The sequence below is a fragment of the Perca flavescens genome, chromosome 24 (genome assembly GCF_004354835.1).
Source record: "Perca flavescens isolate YP-PL-M2 chromosome 24, PFLA_1.0, whole genome shotgun sequence".
Classification (NCBI taxonomy): domain Eukaryota; kingdom Metazoa; phylum Chordata; class Actinopteri; order Perciformes; family Percidae; genus Perca; species Perca flavescens.
Window position 1 is genome coordinate 5953607 of NC_041354.1, and position 17989 is coordinate 5971595.

General features: G+C 41.1%; 3 protein-coding genes across 5 annotated transcripts in view; 2 read left to right on the top strand and 1 right to left on the bottom strand.

The window, feature by feature from the left end:
- The window catches only part of nbeal1 (neurobeachin-like 1), a 44328-nt gene extending 40847 nt beyond the window's left edge, over positions 1-3481 (top strand). For both annotated transcript variants that reach the window (XM_028571603.1, XM_028571604.1), the window contains 3 exons: positions 28-176; positions 293-428; positions 1704-3481. In XM_028571603.1, coding sequence (XP_028427404.1) covers positions 28-176; positions 293-428; positions 1704-1808 — 390 coding nt within the window. In that variant the 3' untranslated portion in view covers positions 1809-3481. The remainder of the gene's footprint in view (positions 1-27; positions 177-292; positions 429-1703) is intronic.
- A 1031-nt stretch (positions 3482-4512) lies between these two features.
- LOC114550782 (uncharacterized) lies at positions 4513-9836 on the bottom strand. Its single transcript, XM_028571643.1, has 8 exons — positions 9287-9836; positions 9123-9160; positions 7804-8022; positions 7658-7702; positions 6168-7174; positions 5864-6001; positions 5189-5300; positions 4513-4742 (listed from the first exon to the last, which is right to left on the bottom strand). The coding sequence occupies exons 2-8, from the start codon at positions 9157-9159 to the stop codon at positions 4669-4671; spliced, it is 1632 nt and encodes a 543-aa protein (XP_028427444.1). The 5' UTR covers position 9160; positions 9287-9836; the 3' UTR covers positions 4513-4668.
- Positions 9837-9976: 140 nt separating this feature from the next.
- LOC114550804 (adrenodoxin) lies at positions 9977-17528 on the top strand. Of its 2 annotated transcripts, XR_003691749.1 has the most exons (5): positions 9977-10522; positions 15070-15194; positions 15319-15448; positions 16544-16719; positions 17232-17528. XR_003691749.1 is itself a non-coding variant. In XM_028571687.1 (4 exons), the coding sequence occupies exons 1-4, from the start codon at positions 10383-10385 to the stop codon at positions 16650-16652; spliced, it is 504 nt and encodes a 167-aa protein (XP_028427488.1). In that variant the 5' UTR covers positions 9977-10382; the 3' UTR covers positions 16653-17528. The 2 variants fall into 2 exon arrangements, 1 of the variants encoding a protein (XP_028427488.1); XM_028571687.1 differs by having other exon boundaries at positions 16544-17528.
- The last annotated feature ends 461 nt before the right edge of the window (positions 17529-17989 follow it).

Here is a 17989-nt window from a genome sequence, read left to right on the forward strand (position 1 = left end):
CATAGGTGTTTCATTTTCTCTACCCAGGATAAAAATGCCCTCCACCTTTACTCTGTAAATGGAAAGCACCTGTGCAGTGAGCCGTTGAAGGAGCAGGTGACTGACATGTGTGTTTCAGGGGAGTATGTAGTCATCGGCAGTCAGCAGGGATACCTGTCCATCCGTGACCTCTACAGGTAAACTTGTTGTACATCGACTTACAATTTATTAGATTGAGAAACTGCCTTTTTTTTTTTATAAAACGCCGATTGAGCATGTGGACATTATTGAAATAATTGTTTCTCCTGTGCAGTCTGTCTCTGTGTACAGAGCCCATGGCCATGAAGGTGCCTGTGCGTTGCGTCTCGGTCACTAAGGAGCAGAGTCATGTCCTTGTGGGCCTGCAGGATGGCAAGCTGATCATCGTGGGCGTGGGCAAGCCGGCGGAGGTAAAGAACTCGCTGAGGAACTACATCGCTCAGAGCCTGGAGGGATCGCCGCTCATGGCCTCCCCCCTGCTGGCCCCACTTCGAGCTCGTTCACCAACCCGCTTGCTACACCAGCGCGACCAGCTGGTGTTCAGCCCCACTTCCAGCTCTCATAAAGTCCAGCGGCTCTAGTCCCCCCTCCCCACACATTGCTGTAGATCTAGTGTGGCTCAACGGATATACATTGCTGGGATAAAGCTACACATCCGCCACGTCTCTTACACGCAGAATGTCCGCCTCCCCTGTCTCTATCTCAACTATTAGGGCTTAGTGTCACCCAGTCTAATCGGTTTAAAGAAATACAAACAATAGAGAGTGTTATTTCCCTATCCTAGAATAGATAAGTGGTGTAGCCAGACCATACTCCCATCGCTGACACACCGCTGTGGAGATTGTGGAGACTACTGTAGATCTGACACACACACACACACACACACACACACACACACACACACAGAGATAAGCCTGCTGCACATATCACCTGTGTTGCAATGCTTGGCCTCAGTGTCCTCAAAGACATTTTAATCCACAGTCACCTCTCCTTCTCAGGGATGGTTGTCGCCCCCAGTCACCATTTCTGAGCCACACCGATTTAACACATTCCTTTCAGCACACAGCGGAGCAGACCCAGTGGCCACTAAAAACACAACTGTGACATGAAAACAACTTTTTGTGCTTACCTCATTCTGTTTTTTCAGAATATTTGGCATCCGTGCAATGTTTGACTTGATTTGGCCATTGCCCTGGGATCAACTCCAAACCCTGCTGTTTACCTGAAGTGTCATTATGTTACGTGTTTGAGTGTAGTCTACGACTAGAATAATTATGCTGTGAAACAAACTTTAGACAAACTAACGCTTCTTCAAACTCAAGCCATATTAATAGTGTAGCTACAATCTAATAATGCAATCCAGTACTCTTGCGCCAAGATATACTCTAATGTTTTGATAATGTAAATAGTATGATAGTGTAGATGTCGGAGGTTGATACAGGTAGTCCCTCTCTCAATCGTTTGATTATCACACTTTTCTGCTTTTCATCTTTTCTCACCAAAGTGAATCAGGCTTTGATTTTTTTCTTTGATGCTTCACAAGTCAATCAAGTTCCAATTAACTAATCAATCACTCATGAATCATATCCCTCCTCCTTTTCTTCCCCGTTTCCTTTGACTTCACGCTTTTCTATCCCCACTCTCCTTCATCCCACTTCCTCCTCCTCTTCCTCCACTCTTCTCAGATGCGTTCGGGCCAGATCACACGGAAGCTGTGGGGCTCCAGCAAGAGACTGACCCAGATCTCCTCGGGGGAGACGGTGTACAATACCCAGCACGACGACCGCTGAACCCATCCCAGCCCCCGAGCCCTGAACCCTCCCCTCCATGCACATCCCACATTCCTGTCACCCATACCTTTTGTTCACCAAACAGTTTGCTTCATTCTGTCTGAGGAACTCCCTTCAGTTCCTCCAGTACCTTTTCACAGTTTAATAGGTAGTGTTCTGGGTTGCTAGAGCATTGAGCATTGCCACCTGTCTGTTATGTTTGTCTGTGTGAATATTTCTGCTTTGGATTGAGCATATGGCGCTGGCGCTGTGGTTCAAATCCAGAAGTAGTGCCAGCCTCCGCACCACCACCAACCCAAACACAATGGCTCTTAATCCCTCAGCTAGTCATCATCATTTTTACATGATACTACACGGTCAGCCTAAGGGTTTTCCAGCAGGAGCATCTTCACAGAGGCACTTTGTTTCTCCGACCTGCTCAGCTTAAATTTGACAGGGATCGATCAGTTAACCGCTCTCCTGTATGTGTGTCTGTGTGTGTGTGCATGTGCAGCATATTGCCATGCTCTATGTCAAAATATGGTTTCAAGTGTCCTTTTTGTCCTCCCTTAGTTTGCCTTTGATGCAGACAGGCGGGCCTTTGCTCTGTAGGCCGAGACTTTTCATGATTGCCTCAAAGCTGCCACACAGCAGCCTTATGCAGTAAGACGGCTCCATCACTCACAAGACCAAACCTTCTGCCTTTCCTATGCGTTTTATATTTATATATATGTGTGTGTGATTTTTATTTGTTTTTTTTATTGTTGATTTCTTTGGGATTTTTTTTTTTTTTTTTGTACAGATTTAGGCATGTGCCCAGCAACTTGGCATCTGTTCGTATGCATGGCTTTTTTGGTCCATTTTGAGATTAGGTAGCAGACACCATGATGAAGAAGTCATGATTATTCACGTTTGGATATAGCTGACTTGTTTTGTTTTAGAAACATTTGTAGCGTTTGTCCTCAATGTTGGCATATAATTTAAGATATAGTTTTGTAAAAGGAAATATTCTCACTACAGGCAAAACACTACATTCTTAAACAAAAGAGGCTTCCATGTGAGGATGTATCACAGCAGTACAGAAAGAGACCACGTTAAAGTCACATCACACTTCATTGAATGTTTTTGAGTTACTTGAAATCATGTTTATTTATAAGTAAAAGTAGCAGTTTTTAAAATCACACTGTCTCTTGACTACAGACACCTGTATGGCATATTTTAAACTGTTCTTACTGTTCAGACACCTGCAAAAGAAGGAGAAAGAAGAAATCCTCAAGGGCTTTATGAGATGTCAGTGTTAACAGCAATACAGCTCTTCATCTGGTAGCTGTCAAAGCTTTCTTCCTGTTTTCTGTCCTCGTCTTGGTTGCTCTTCCAGTCCTCTATCTCCAGTCTTCCTATAGCTTAACTGGGACAGTAAATGTACCCTAACTCCCTCCCTTTTCATTTAGCTCTCATCATATCCTCAAACTATCATCCTTTATTCTTTACACATCTCATTCTCCTTCCTGCTCATTGTGAAGTGAGTTTTTCTTTTATGGGGCATCGAGAAGGTTTGCATGCCTTGTTGTGGTGGCTTGGAAGATGTGTTGTTCAATGTGTGAATGTGGTTTCTTTACTTAATCAGAATCACAAACCGTGTGTGTGTGTGTGTGTGTGTGTGTGTGTGTGTGTGTGTGTGTGTGTGTGTGTGTGTGTGTGTGTGTGTGTGTGTGTGTGTGTGTGTGTGTGTGTGTGTGTGTGTGTGTGTGTGTGTGTGTGTGTGTGTGTGTGTGTGTGTGTGTGTGTGTGTGTGTGTGTGTGCGTGTGTGTGAGAGTGTGTGTGTGTGTGTGTGTGAGTGAGTGATGCATGTCTGTTTTTTATAGCCAAATTCTGTTGATACGGTGTCTCTGATTCTGTGAACCATGGCAGCCCTTGATTATTTTCGCTCATGGACAGAGGGTTGCTCTTGTGGTTCTCTTTACTTTTTTATTGTTCAAAGTGATTTTGTATTTAGATTTTATTTAAATGTCACAATAAGATGGAGTGCAAAGACCAATCTGTGTACTTTTGGTTTTTTTCTTTTTTAAAGGTGCATATGTTTTTTCTTTTTTCGTTCATCCACATTTGTCATTCAGACAAAAGACCACTGTTTGAGCTGTTCAACGACTGCAACAAACGGAGTGCCTTTATCCCAGTCTAGTGTTGACACAGGTTTCTCTCATTACCGAAGCTTATCATCCCCGAACTGACCGTAAATCAAATGAACGCAGCATTCCAGATGTTAAACCTCCAGTTTCAATGGGAACCAAGAATATAATAAGACATCAAAGCAAAATCAAAAAGTACTATTTTGTCTTAGCAACATTCTCTGTGACTGTCACCAAATGGATGTGTGTATATCTGTGATTATTTATGAATACAGTATATAATGTACAGCATGATTTTTAATTTCAGCGTATTTGAAATGTACTTTTGCACTTTCCAGGTACTAAATTGTAACAAATTGTTCTAACTTGGCTCCCGAATCTGTATAAACTGCTTTGTATACACAAGTGGAAAATGATCATTAAAGTCTTGTCTAAATTTAAATGGGTTATATGAATTGTGGTTTATCTGTCTGAGGTCTTTACAGTTAACGCTTTAAAGAAGAATGAAAAGTAACTGACATGTCTAAGGTCAAATGTCTTATTTTTTCCTCATGTCAGTTTTGTGCACATATTTCACAATGGAAACACACAAATGTAAAATGCCAAGTTTTATTTAAGGAAATACAGACCGATGCAGACAACGGTAGCCCAAACTAATGGAAACGATATTGTCTGTAAGATTGTTTTCGTTTGATTCATAAGAGAATGAATCAAAAGAGCCACCCTCTTATGCTGTGTTTCTTTGTGGTTTTCATGCAGTGATCTGGTATGAGCAGATGGACGCTCTCTTCAGTTCACAGTCGGCTGCCGTCCACCAGCTCTCGTCTGCAAAAAGGGTAGAGACAGAATTGTAAAAGACTGTTGGTTTGCCTAACATAACACTCGGGTATTTCTAAGACCATTTCGTAATAATAAGATAAAGCCCAACATGTCTGGTTACTGGTATTTACAGTATTTATCTAAAATGTACAATTGTGCTGAAGGGACAGAACAATAAGGTAATATATGTCTAAGCAGATAGTCAGGATGTCCTTAGTGCCCCAGGGCAAAGATTCCTTCAAACAAGTTCATATTTTATCTTAACATACTTTTTGTGACATCTGAACTGTAACCTTTAAAGTTATTATGCAGTTAAAGGTGGGATTTTCCAAAAGTTACATAGTCAAACTTTAATGGCCTGCCTGCCTGATACAGAAGTCTGTCAGGAAATGCTGATTTCAAACATAAATCAGTCCTTAGTCTGAGTTGTTTTGTTTGTGGTGTGTTCTTACCTATCTTAAACATCTCCACACAGACAGGTTTATCAGTGTGAATGTTGGGGTGACCTGGCATCCAGTCGCTGTAACTCCACTCCGACCCGTCTACCCATGATGCCTGCTGGTTCTGAGGTGTGCCACACCAACACACATACAGTATATTCAAAATATTTCACACGTATAAGCTTGGTTAAACCATTCTTATTCAAACTGATAGCACATTAGTGGTGGAGGAAGTATTCAGATAATTTACTATAGTAAAAGTAGTAAGGGTAACCCAAGAATATGAAAAATAGGCTTAAAGTTTCAAAAGTAAAAAGAAAAATGCCTCATTACTGTTATATTATTTACTATTAGATTGTTAATACTGTTGCATCAATGCATAAGTATGATTTTATGTTTTGTTTTTTACTTTCTGGCCTTGTTTAGTGACAGCACAGAAACAGATGGAGCGTTTAAAAAAAATAAAAGTTCAAAGGTCAATGTTTTACCAAGGTAAGAATAACACTATCTGTCCTGTTGATAACATATCTGATGACACTCTCCTTGGCCTCCATTATGTGCCACAGTACAGGGCCAGACTGTTGGCGTCACAGTCAGTAAACAAATTAATAAAAAGGGTGATGTGAGAGAGTTTTCCAAAACATTATTCCGAATGTAGGTAGTTGACTGTTGACGAGAGGAACTTGCCTTGACTATGCCTCCTAGCCAGGTTAACACAGGGTTGCTCTCGCCATTCTTGGTTGCCAGGGCAACCAGGCGGGAATGCAGATCACCAGTGGTTACAGATGCAAGCTCAGCATTTGGGGCGAGAGCTCTGCATAAAGCCTGGAGACAAAGGTCACAGAAAAGTCTAGATTTAATTTGTAGAGCTACAAACAGATTGTTGTCAACATGGGGAGGTCTTTGAAACAAAACAGTATTGGTGACATGGACTCACCACTGAAAGTTTAATTTAATTCTAAAATTGTAATGTGAGATGTATGTGTCTAACCTGTGCATCTTGAAAGGCCAGCAACGTTGGGTTGAACTCATAGCATTTTCCATCGATGACCTCCCCCTTACAAGCCACTCTTTTTGTTTGAAACCTGGAGGTAAAGCGTTCACTTCCCTCTCTCAAGCGCAATGGAATTATAAGAATGGGTTCGGTTCCCTGTCTGAAACCATGTGGGATAGTCATCACAGGTTCTGTTCCCTGTCTGAAACCATCTGGGATAGACATCACAGGTTCTGTTCCCTGTCTGAAACCATCTGGGATAGACCTCATGGGTTCGGTTCCCTGTCTGAAACCATCAGGGATAGACCTCATGGGTTCTGTTCCCTGTCTGAAACCATCTGGGATCGAGATCACGGGTTCTGTTCCCTGTCTGAAACCATCTGGGATCGAGATCACGGGTTCTGTTCCCTGTCTGAAACCATCTGGGATAGAGATCACGGGTTCTGTTCCCTGTCTGAAACCATCTGGGATAGACCTCATGGGTTTGGTTCCCTGTCTGAAACCATCTGGGATAGACCTCATGGGTTTGGTTCCCTGTCTGAAAGCATCTGGGATAGACCTCATGGGTTTGGTTCCCTGTCTGAAACCATGTGGGATAGACATCACAGGTTCGGTTCCCTGTCTAAAACCATGTGGGATAGACATCACAGGTTCAGTTCCCTGTCTGAAACCATCTGGGATAGACCTCATGGGTTCGGTTCCCTGTCTGAAACCATCTGGGATAGACATCACGGGTTCGGTTCCCTGTCTGAAACCATCTGGGATAGACCTCACGGGTTCGGTTCCCTGTCTGAAACCATTTGGGATAGACCTCACGGGTTCAGTTCCCTGTCTGAAACCATCTGGGATAGACCTCATGGGTTCGGTTCCCTGTCTGAAACCATCTGGAATAGACCTCACGGGTTCAGTTCCCTGTCTGAAACCATCTGGAAGATGAGGAGCAGAAGGTTCTTCCACCCGGACCCAACCACCACCATTCTTCTGGGCTGGAACATCAACAGGGACTGGAAGACAGAATACCTTTTAGATTATACAGGCTCGTTTAGGTATATAGTGTGATTCTATTGAGTACATAAAAGAAAACAAGACTAAAACTCTACACCCATGCTAAAAAGCTCACAATGACAATGCTAGGATGTTGATGTTTAGCAGTTTTACTAGGTTCATCATCTTAGTTTAGCGTGTTAGCATGCTAACATTAGCTAATTAGCACTTCACAAAGTACAGCTGAGGCTGATGGGAATGTCATTAGTTTTGCAGGCATTTGGTCATTAACCGAAGTATTGGACAAATGGTAAGTATAATATGATGGTACTAGATGGAAAGTCAGTTGACCAAAATCATTAGGATTCATCATCTGGGGACCATGAATGTCTGCACAGTATGTCATGGCAAGATGTCCAATAGTTATTGGGATATTTCAGTCTGGACCAAGTGGTAAGCAACCAATAGACCGAGATTAACATAGCTGATTTCAATTTCCTCACCCTTGTCTGTCAGCCAGTGTCTTCTCTCCATCTCTCCAAATCCCCCTTCCAGAGAAAGACGGATGAAAGTTAGAAGTGGAAATGTAAAAAAACAACAAAAACAGCTTAGGTAGTTATTTCTTGATTAGGTTTGAATATATACTTACCCACTCTCCTGTCCATCTCACTGATGTGTTCCTGCACCAGGCCTGTGTTGAGGTCAACAAGGAACCTCCTGGAGGGCTCTGTACCTTGTCGGAAGCCCCTATGAACAGGTTCACCGATGTCGGAGTGTTCAATGCCCAGGTGAAAGCCATCAGGGAGCTTATAGGTTGAAGATGTCTTCTGCGAACTTCTCAGGACTGCAAGTGGGGCAGCTTGGAGGCCTGTAAAGGGTGTTGTTTATTTTACAGTTGGCCTTCTCTTCCAAATTGAGAGGGTTTCCTAAATGGCAGTTACACCAAGGATCTGCAAATATGAATGCAAATCTTGCAGCTGTGGTTGCACATCCTGCTTATTTATTTAGTGTAAGAGATGCTCACATAAAGTACAGGCAGAAACCTAGTGGTGTTTGAATACACAACCTTAGACTTCCTTGCTGATAAAACAAATTCCCTTGCCAGTTGACAGATAAAAAAATGGGTTGTCCCTTTACATCAATTATTAACTATTGTGCCAGAATAATGCGTATATCTTTAACGGTGTAATAAATCAATAATGGTCAAAGTCTAATTTCTGAATAGTTGCTCTGATTACATTGCCGTTTACCACAAGCAGCAGTTTTGGTGCCAAGGCAACAAACCACAAAGCCAAAATGAACTATGACATGGAAAGTATCAAATAATTAACTAGGATCATCAAAGGGAATGTTCTTAAACTGTTATTAAATAGCCTAGTCTGTCAAAAGCCTCTAATTAGCAATGTGATTTTCATATTCTCCAAATAATTGAAATTAAATATGGTACAGGGCCAAAAACTGAAGGCCAGAGTATGGAAAAATATTTCCAGTCTTTCATGAAGAGACCTTTATACTACATTGTATTGTGATATGTAAAGACAATTTAAAATTTAAAATGTTTTTGTCTCATGATCACGGTGAAGATATTTCCTTATCTAACCATAGCTTTATTTTGTATTAAGATTGTGAGATTTTTTGTTTGTGAGAAAAGCTTTTTATTTACTTATTTCGCAAAATTATTATGTGATCTCCACATGACAAGCTGTCAAAACCATTGTTATATAATCTCAGAATAATGATAGAAAACATGTCTGTAATAAAATTACTAATAAAAAGTCTAGTTATGTCAATATCAAAAAACATATATTTTTTTGTTCATGACAAAACAAACTCTTTGAATCACATCAAATTAAAGCATTCAGTAAGTCGTGCGACATTAAATGCTGGCACAGAAATGAATTATCGTATAGTAATGTATCAAACAAGCATACAGTAACTACAATGAAAGAGGAGGGAGTGAGATCTTACCTGACAGTGTCAGGAACAGTATCACTAACTTGAACATCCTGTAAACACCAGAATAAACAGAGCAACTTTAAACTGCTGCACGATTCCTTCCACAGCCCTATAAGCGACTGTAACCCTAGAGACTGTTGCAGTGTAGACGGTATGTCAGTTTGTGTGTAGCTTACCTGAGACAACCGTGATGAACACAGCAGGAACAAAAGGCTACCCTTTATACCACTGTCTTGGTCATAAACCCCGAACTAATAACACTGAATGAGATTATTGCTTAATCTGCATCTCCCATATCTTGATGATAGCTGATATTCGATGCACTTTGCCCTGAGTTCTTGCCTGATAAAAGTTTGAACCGTTGCTGCAGCAAATTCAGTTAAGTTTTCCTTGACATCGTATTATACTGGAATGTAAACATCCTGTTTTCCAGGTTTTGAAGATATGTTAAAAGGTGAATGGCACTTGTTAATCGGGAGTAGCTCAATCAATATTTGTAAACGTGGATCGAGAGTGGAAATAACAGATGTGACAGGGTTGTACATAGAAACTCAGGGCCCCTGATTCCAATTTTTAGTAGGGAAAGTGGACAGGCAATGGGCATTTAAGCGGCATCAAGCTAACCATAATTAACCAGCATTTAGCAGGAACTTGTCGGTTCAGCTTTCAAAATAAAAGTAAACCAAACAACTTCTGATTATGAATGACAACGTGTGTGCCTCGAACAAAAAAAAAAGGATAGTAACTATCTCTAGTTCTCTTATTAAGCAGCTACTCAATTTATCACCTGGACGGTGTAAACCCTGAAAAGTTGCAACACATTGTTTTGCTAAAGCTTTTATTTGTAAAGTCATGGCAGGAAGTTGTTAAATTATGCCTACTGTGTACAGTTTTCTTGCTAGGAAGTACATGGGGTCTCTCATGACTACATAAACCTGGACAGTTTGAATGCAGCAATAGTATCTGAGCCTGCTCCGTGCTTTGTAGCTGATCATCACACTCACTTCATTTATTTGGGATCTGAGACAACGAGCACCTGCCATAGGTTAACTTGCACGTGACGTTACGCAATGAACGTTACAGTGACAGAGTGACTTCCTTCTCGCAGCTAAAACAAGCTAGCTTAGCTAGCTAGCTCAGTGGGCTAAGTCAAACTTCTTTGGGTTTCTCTCCGTTGAGAAGCAAAGAACTTGACGGAAGTGGACTGTGTCTGCGTGTCCAGCAGGTCGGATATTTCACCAGCTCCTTATCAACTTTGTGTAGCTACTTAAAATGGCTTTAGTAACCGCGTTAAGAAGACTGGCTCACGTCAGGTTACGAGAATATTCCTGGAGGACGGCGGCAGTAACTTCGAGTGCTGGTGCCTGGCTGACTGGTCAGAGGAGTTTTACCACCGGCACACACTCTCTGAGGTAGGTAGCTACATTTACTGCGAGAGTAACTTAGTGCTCAAATACAAGGCAACGTTTGAACGCAACCGTGCATACAGTTCATCTCTGTGTTGCATGCACAGAGGCGCACTACTCCATGCAGAAAACGGGTAGTGACGTGACCTTGCTCATCAGCACACGCCTGGCAGGATATCAAGTAGAACATTAAATGAAGACGTTTCTCTTAAGTCAATTATTCTTGGCTTTGCTAGGCTCAGACACGTGTGTAGGAAACACTATGCATAGCGCACTTTCTTTACATTTAATCTTTTACATTTGCGTTGTTTGTTCCCACAGCTGTCAATGGGGTTTTATTTAGAGTAAAAAAACACTTGCATGTATAATGGTAGGTTGAGTTTGTTATTAAAATCTGAAATTGTGTGATTTCAATGTGTGAAAACTGGTGTGTGTGTCTCATAATAATAATAATAATAATAATAACAACAACAAGAGTGGCGGTAGTGTTATCATCTTAAGGTTGATTGAACCTTGGATGAGGCTAAAGTGATCCATCCTTCTGTTCAGGTACAAGGCTTTGACCAAGGCTAGGCTTCCCAGGGCCAAACAACTTGTTGAATTGCATAATGCCGGGCTGGCCTTAAACTGGTACACTGTCCCTGTGAGCTCACATAAGATTAACATGTTAAAAGTTTCATGCAGGTATTTCCAAGTCCATGCATGTTAAAAGTCACGTGGTGCAGGTAGTGGGGCAGCTAGGTTAAAATATTCATGACAATTTCTTTTTCGATAAAGCGACACATTTAGCACAGATGAAGGTTTATATTTTATGAAATAATATAGATAAATCAGGGGGCGGGGCGCTGCAAATTTGGCCATTTTTCAAAATAAAATAAATATGACAATGTTGCAGAGAACCTGAATGTATGACTCTTCATGATTGCCAAGGTGTGTTCAAGCTGATTAGAAGATTACAGCCAAGCCAAAGTTCTGTACCTTCTTTAAGACTGTGCACACCAGAAACTGCTCGCACAACAACATCTGAATCAACAGTACAAATCAATATTGTGTGCAGGCAGACAAGTGCATGTGAAACATGGAGTAACATCCTACTGTCAGCCTCCTCATGATCGCATGGAGGACAAATCCTGGAGCGGTGGCTTACATTTCAAATACATTACCATGCTTGGTAAGAAATTAGTACCTTTGGTAGCAAGTGTAAACAATCAAATGTATGCAACAGAACTTGGTATTTTACATGTAAGCAGAATCTGCTTTGTTAACATATGTTTATGTGCCAAAAATGAGATGAAGAGACCAATTTGAGTGAATAGAGAGAAAACATAACCAACCGTAATCTGCTCACTGGAGCAATTGATGACGATTTTCACCTTTAGACGGGCATACCATGGCAACCCAGAGGTCTTCCAAAGTTCAGCATAGCTTCAACTGTGACTAAAGGGTTACCGATGACACTGGACTTTATCCAGCGATATCTCTGTCCATTGTACTGCTAATCAACATTCTGTAGATGCAAGTTATGCATTCCAGCATGAAAGCAAGTGGGTTAAGTTTGACCCTGAAGTAACCAGGAAGTAACCAAAAAGAAAAGCACTCTTAAAAAATAAAGGGGGAAAAACTGTAGTTTTCTGACATCTGATCTAATCAGCTTGAACACACCTTGGCAATCGTTAGTCATGAAATCGGTTTTCAGCAATATACAGGCATATTTGGCAGCCCCGATATATCTTTTCATAACATACACATCTGTGCCAAATGTGTTGCTTTTATCACAAAATAAACACGTTATGCTTTCTTTCACTTTCACTAAGACTGAGGCTAAAGTGATCCATCCTTCAGGCTTCCCAGGGCCAAACAACTTGTTGAATTGCACAATGCCGGGCTGGCCTTAAACTGCCTGACACTGTGAGCTCACGTCAGACGTGATGGCTGACCCTGACACCCCCCCCCCCCCCCACCCCCACCCCCCACCCGTACCTATCATGTTCGAAAATCCACTTGGGCGATCAAAGTTTAATGCAGGCTTTTCCAGGTCTATGCATGTTTTGGTCTTAAAAGATCACGTAATGCAGGAAAGTGTATGGAATTTGATAATTGGCTTTTTTCTCTTTTTTTCTTTTTTTTAAAGCGGATTATACAGGGTTCCCGCTGGTCCTGAGATTTCCAGGAGGTCACTGAGTTTAATATTCATGGCCAAGGAAATCAGAGGTTGACTAAGAGTTCCAGCGAATTTCATGAATGGGGTCACTTAACAGGAATAGGGTTTACTTGAATGCTCTTTATAACTGAATTATTAATTTATGGAAAGTAGTGAGATTATTGATTCTTTGATAATAGTTTTCTTTAGTCTACAGTTTTTTCAAGAGTGCCGCTCACTAGCCCATACGTATCGGCTATACCCTAGATCAGAAGAATTTAGGAAAAGTGTGTTTGAAACTCTTTTCACGGTTATAACAACTGTTATTGAGCCCATTCCCCTTTTCACTCTCTTTGGAGTTCCTCAGGAGGAAATGCAACTATTGGCTGAAGGATTTAGCACCCTTGCTTTTGCAGTTGTACTTACAGTACTTTACTATTTTTTATGATTTTTGGGGGGGGTATTTTTAGGCCTTTATTGACAGGACAGCTGAAGAAATGAAAGGGGAGAGAGAGGGGGGAATGACATGCAGCAAAGGGCCGCAGGTCAGAGTCCAACCCTGGCCCGCTGCATCGAGGAGTACACCTCTATATATGGGCGCCCGCTCTACCAACTGAGCTATCTGGGCGCCAGTACTTTACTTACAGTAAGTGGTAGGATGCTGCCCCACCCTCCCACACATTCCCAGGGGCTTAAGGACATACGCCTAAAACTGGAGAAGATTAGGCAGACAGAGAAAAATGTTACCAAGGTATCTAACCATTTTTGTTCGACCCCTCCACAGTAGTTTAGGAGTAGTGCAGTAGTATTCCCTCCTTTTTTAAGGATGTCCGGTCCCTGAGATGTGATCGTATTTATTTATTTATTTTGCACAATGTGTGGCTGTGTTACTCCTGACCTGTGCAAACTAAGCAGATGAAGAATGTTTATCCTCAACCTTCGTGATGCTGAATAGAAACATTTATTGACTGTTCAATGGACAAATGTCTCATCCAACACTGTTAAAAATATCATACATTTGGGGCACCTGGGTAGCTCACCTGCGCCCCATGTACAGAGGCTTAGTCCTTGCCGCAGCGGCCGTAGGTTCGATTCCGACTTGCAGCCCTTTGCTGCATGTCATCCCCCCCTCCCCTACTCCTGTCTTCAGCTGTCCTATCTAATAAATGCCCAAAAAATAATCTTAAAAAAGTCATACATTCTGTGAGTCATTGTCTTAATGTTTATATAGCAACAGCTGAACAAAGGTTTGAAGAATTAATTTTCATTCATGTGTAATTATATCTGCTGTCAAATTGTGGAATTGCATAGTATAATAAAGCTGCAATGTTTTTAAAAATATATTTTAATACGGCTATTTAGTCAAACAAGAGACCCTAATTTAAGTAATTCCATCATCATTCATTTTGTTAAAGACAAATGATAAAATTATGCCTGCTTATGTGATATAAAATAGCTTTTCTTGATGCATAAAGTGATGATGCACAATGTAACTATTGTTATGTGATCCCACTGGGATAATCTCATAACCTTGGCCTTATACAGTATATTCACAACTGGAGAACTAATAAAAATATGATATATTATAGAAAGAGCTTGACCATAGCCTGCATCATCCTCCTCCTTCACATTTTGGTCTTAGAGGTTTTCTAGTAGAGCTTCTTCACCCTATATAAACTACTTGTTTTCTTTTTACAAATAGTTACCATAGTGATGCCCTTATTAATTGGCTTATTATTTTCTCAATTGATCAGTAAATCATTTGGTCTATAAAATGTCTGGGAAAAAAAGTTTAAATTGTCCGCCCACTATTTGGCTTAAGAAATGACTTTAAATTTGTAATTGATTATCAAACTAGTTGTAAATTAAATTGTCTGTGTATCCCCTAATCATCGCCGCTCTAGATTTGTTTACCTCTTATACTCAATTGTGAGGGAAGACGGAAATTCTTGGCATATTCTGGAGAATTGTGTGTAACTATTGGAGTGGTAAAAAAATATACAACATTCTAAGCTGGAATAAACTACTTCTATAAATAAACAGGCTGTAAAAGGGATTTGATATAGTTTACACTGTCCTGGGTTTCCCACAATGAGGTTTTGAAGCACTTTGGCATCTCTTGGTCTGAGTGCAGGGATGAGCTCTGAGGGCAGTGAAGGGTCAGGGCTGTAGGGAGCCTGGCAGGTGAAAATGAGTCTTTTAAGTGTGTGTGTGTGTGTGTGTGTGTGTGTGTGTGTGTGTGTGTGTGTGTGTGTGTGTGTGTGTGTGTGTGTGTGTGTGTGTGTGTGTGTGTGTGTGTGTGTGTGTGTGTGTGTGTGTGTGTGTGTGTGTGTGTGTGTGTGTGTGTGTGTGTGTGTGTGTGTGTGTGTGTGTGTGTGTGTGTGTGTGTGTGTGTGTGTGTGTGTGTTGTCAGGTCAGACAACAAGGTGACGGTCCACTTCATCAACCGAGACGGGGAGAAGATCACAGCGAAGGGGTCGCCGGGAGACTCACTGCTGGATATTGTCATTAATGAAGACCTTGACTTTGATGGCTTTGGTACACTCACTCACTCTCTGGTGTAGGATAGACTGAGATTTAGAGATTTGGATAGATCTAATCAGCAGCCTCTCTCTGCTCACTTCTTTCATCACCCATTGTGTGGGTGTGGTTGTGGTTTCAGGGGCATGTGAGGGAACCTTGGCGTGCTCCACGTGCCATCTGATCTTTGACGAGGACGTCTACAAGACTCTGGGGCCAGTCACAGACGAGGAGATGGACATGCTAGATTTAGCCTACGGCTTGACTGACACGTAAGGAGGACACAAACACTTGCCTTGAACACACAGCAGGCCAAACCGGTCTGTCCAGTAGTGAGATTCCATCGACCACAGCTTGTTAATTGGATGAATTCATTATTTTTCTATAAAAATGTGCTGATAATGTGAATATGTCTTATACTTTTTTAAGACGGGTGTGTCACACCCTGCATGATGCTGATGAGATGTTTCTGTTGCGGTAATGAGATTAGTAAGAGTTAATCTTACACCAGCATCAATTTAACTCAGCATAGGAGGGGCCGTACTGTTGAACGAGCTGTAAACACAACAGTGACATATTATCAGTTACTTATTATTATTATTATTATTATTATTATTATTATTATTATTATAATATAGGAAAAACAACTTGTGCTTCAACTTTACAAAAGATACTCTTATTTTGGCTTCATTTCAATTTCAAATAACTACCAATAAAAACTTCTGTATATAGAGGTGATTAAAGAGTGTAAATAAATGAAAAAAATGGCGACCCGAAAGCTTAAGATTTAAAGGCTGACACACCAACCCGATTATCGTCCGTCGGACGTTCTGGCGAGGTCGGTGACTCGAGGCTGTTCGGTGTGTTCTGTGCCGCCGTCAGTCGGAGGAGCCGTCGGGGTTCATTTTGGCCGATTCAACTTGTTGATCGGCAGTCGGACTCAATGACCAATCTGATTGGTGGAGTGCTAGCCCTTGACTAGCGAATCAGTGCACGAGAAAACCGGAGCTGACAACGCCAGTATCTTCTTATTACTAGCCATCGGTCCTTCTGGACTACCGTCAAAACTCTCTGATGAAAACAATGACTGATGACAGCGCGCTCTGTCTAGAGAGATGTTCCGTCATTTACGGTTTTCATTTTTTGGGGCGACAATACAGATTAGCGCCGCCTGCTGTTATGGAGACATATTACGTCTCGTGCACGCGCATGAACATATGTTCAAGTCTGCGTCGCTTCGGTGTGTTCCGAGGCACTTTTTGGACCGACGGGAGCCGACTGATCAGTCCGACTGCCTTTTCTGCCAACGGTCGGCCATCAGGTTGGTGTGTCAGAGCCTCAACACTCCTTATTTTTTCTCCCCACAGATCTCGCCTGGGTTGCCAGATCTGTCTGACGAGGTCTCTGGAGGGCTTGGTGGCCAGGGTTCCGGAGAGTGTAGCGGACATCCGACAGAGCAAAGATGGATCCTCTTAACCCAACGTGGATGTAGACATTGTGGTTGTGCCCGGTCAGGACTGAGGGAATGTGCACAGGGACGATGGTGGGTGTTAATCTGTCAGCACTGCTGGACTGCCACAACATTATATATTTTTTTTTAATGAAAATACTTCCAAGTCACCGACAACAAGAGCCAGCTTTTAATAACCAGAATGTAAAAATACAGGATTTGGACTCGCAAATCCATTTACATTTTTTTATTTTATAGAAAGTAAAACTACATAGGCAAAAGTTTTAGCGTAAACTCTGTAACCATTAGAGAACCTTGCCATCCTAGTGTGAGGAATTTATTATGAAAATATTATGACATAAACTCTAAGCTAAGACAAATCTATGATATCATATCCTTATATGCTGTTCATGTTAATCCTAATCACTTAAAAAACTTGTATTAGTTACTATGACTGATACATGAACATCACTTTGCAGACTGCAACATGTGCTATATACACCTCTAGTTTGTGGCTGTGCCTTTGATTATCTAAAAAAGTATCCTTTGCTGTTCTTGTTAGTATGACTGAATTTACAAGATTCTCTCTTTGTGTGTAAATGCAGTCATTATCACTGAACAAGGAAAAGCTCCCCCGCTAAAAGACTACACAGCTGACTGCAGCCTGTGAAGGAAATGTTTGTGAACCAGTGCAACTAACAGTTCTTGACGCCTCAGAGATTGTGCTGATGTCCCCCAATATTTTATTCTACATATGTATACCCCTACTATTGTTGGGTTGATCAGATCCTTTATGTAACTGTATAATTCAGTCATGTGATTGTACATAGCTAGAACACACAAATATATATCTATGTATAGAGTGAAAAATAATGTAATAAAAAAAATCACCTTTCTAATGGCGTGTTGAACTGTCAGTTTTTTCATGTTTTATATATTCAGTTTGAAAATATAATCTTATTTTATAATCTTGTTTCTAGCACAGCATGTCCTTATTTCCCCCTACCAATAACCACAACCGTGAACCAATAATGACATCAAACGTTAATCAGGTCATTTTATTTGCAAATGCAGGTTCTTTTTAGGCTTGTTAACATAGCGTATGAATACATGTATATAGAAAGGAGGCATAGACAGTATAATAAAGCAACAGTCGTATGGCCTATTTAAACAACATTTTGAGCTGCATAAAATATAAAGCTTGAAAAACATCCTTGGGGGGTCATATTTACATAATAGAAACATTGCGACAGGACACATTTGATTAATGCAAATCAATACAGGCATGTGTGAAAACCACATTGTTGGCAACAAATCAAGAAAGAAATCAAGAAAATCAAGGATCATACCTAGAAATTGTTCT

What these genes read in the sequence shown, in the direction of transcription:
- LOC114550804 (XM_028571687.1), top strand. Translation starts at nt 10,383, where the DNA reads ATGGCTTTAGTAACCGCGTTAAGAAGACTGGCTCACGTCAGGTTACGA. An exon ending in CCTTGACTTTGATGGCTTTG is followed by an intron (nt 15,195 to 15,318) that starts GTACACTCACTC and finishes TTGTGGTTTCAG; the next exon opens with GGGCATGTGAGGGAACCTTG. An exon ending in GCCTACGGCTTGACTGACAC is followed by an intron (nt 15,449 to 16,543) that starts GTAAGGAGGACA and finishes TTCTCCCCACAG; the next exon opens with ATCTCGCCTGGGTTGCCAGA.
- LOC114550782 (XM_028571643.1), bottom strand. Translation starts at nt 9,159, where the DNA reads ATGTTCAAGTTAGTGATACTGTTCCTGACACTGTCAG. An exon ending in ACACTGGCTGACAGACAAGG is followed by an intron (nt 7,175 to 7,657) that starts GTGAGGAAATTG and finishes TCTGTCTTCCAG; the next exon opens with TCCCTGTTGATGTTCCAGCC. An exon ending in TGGCCTTTCAAGATGCACAG is followed by an intron (nt 6,002 to 6,167) that starts GTTAGACACATA and finishes CTTTGTCTCCAG; the next exon opens with GCTTTATGCAGAGCTCTCGC.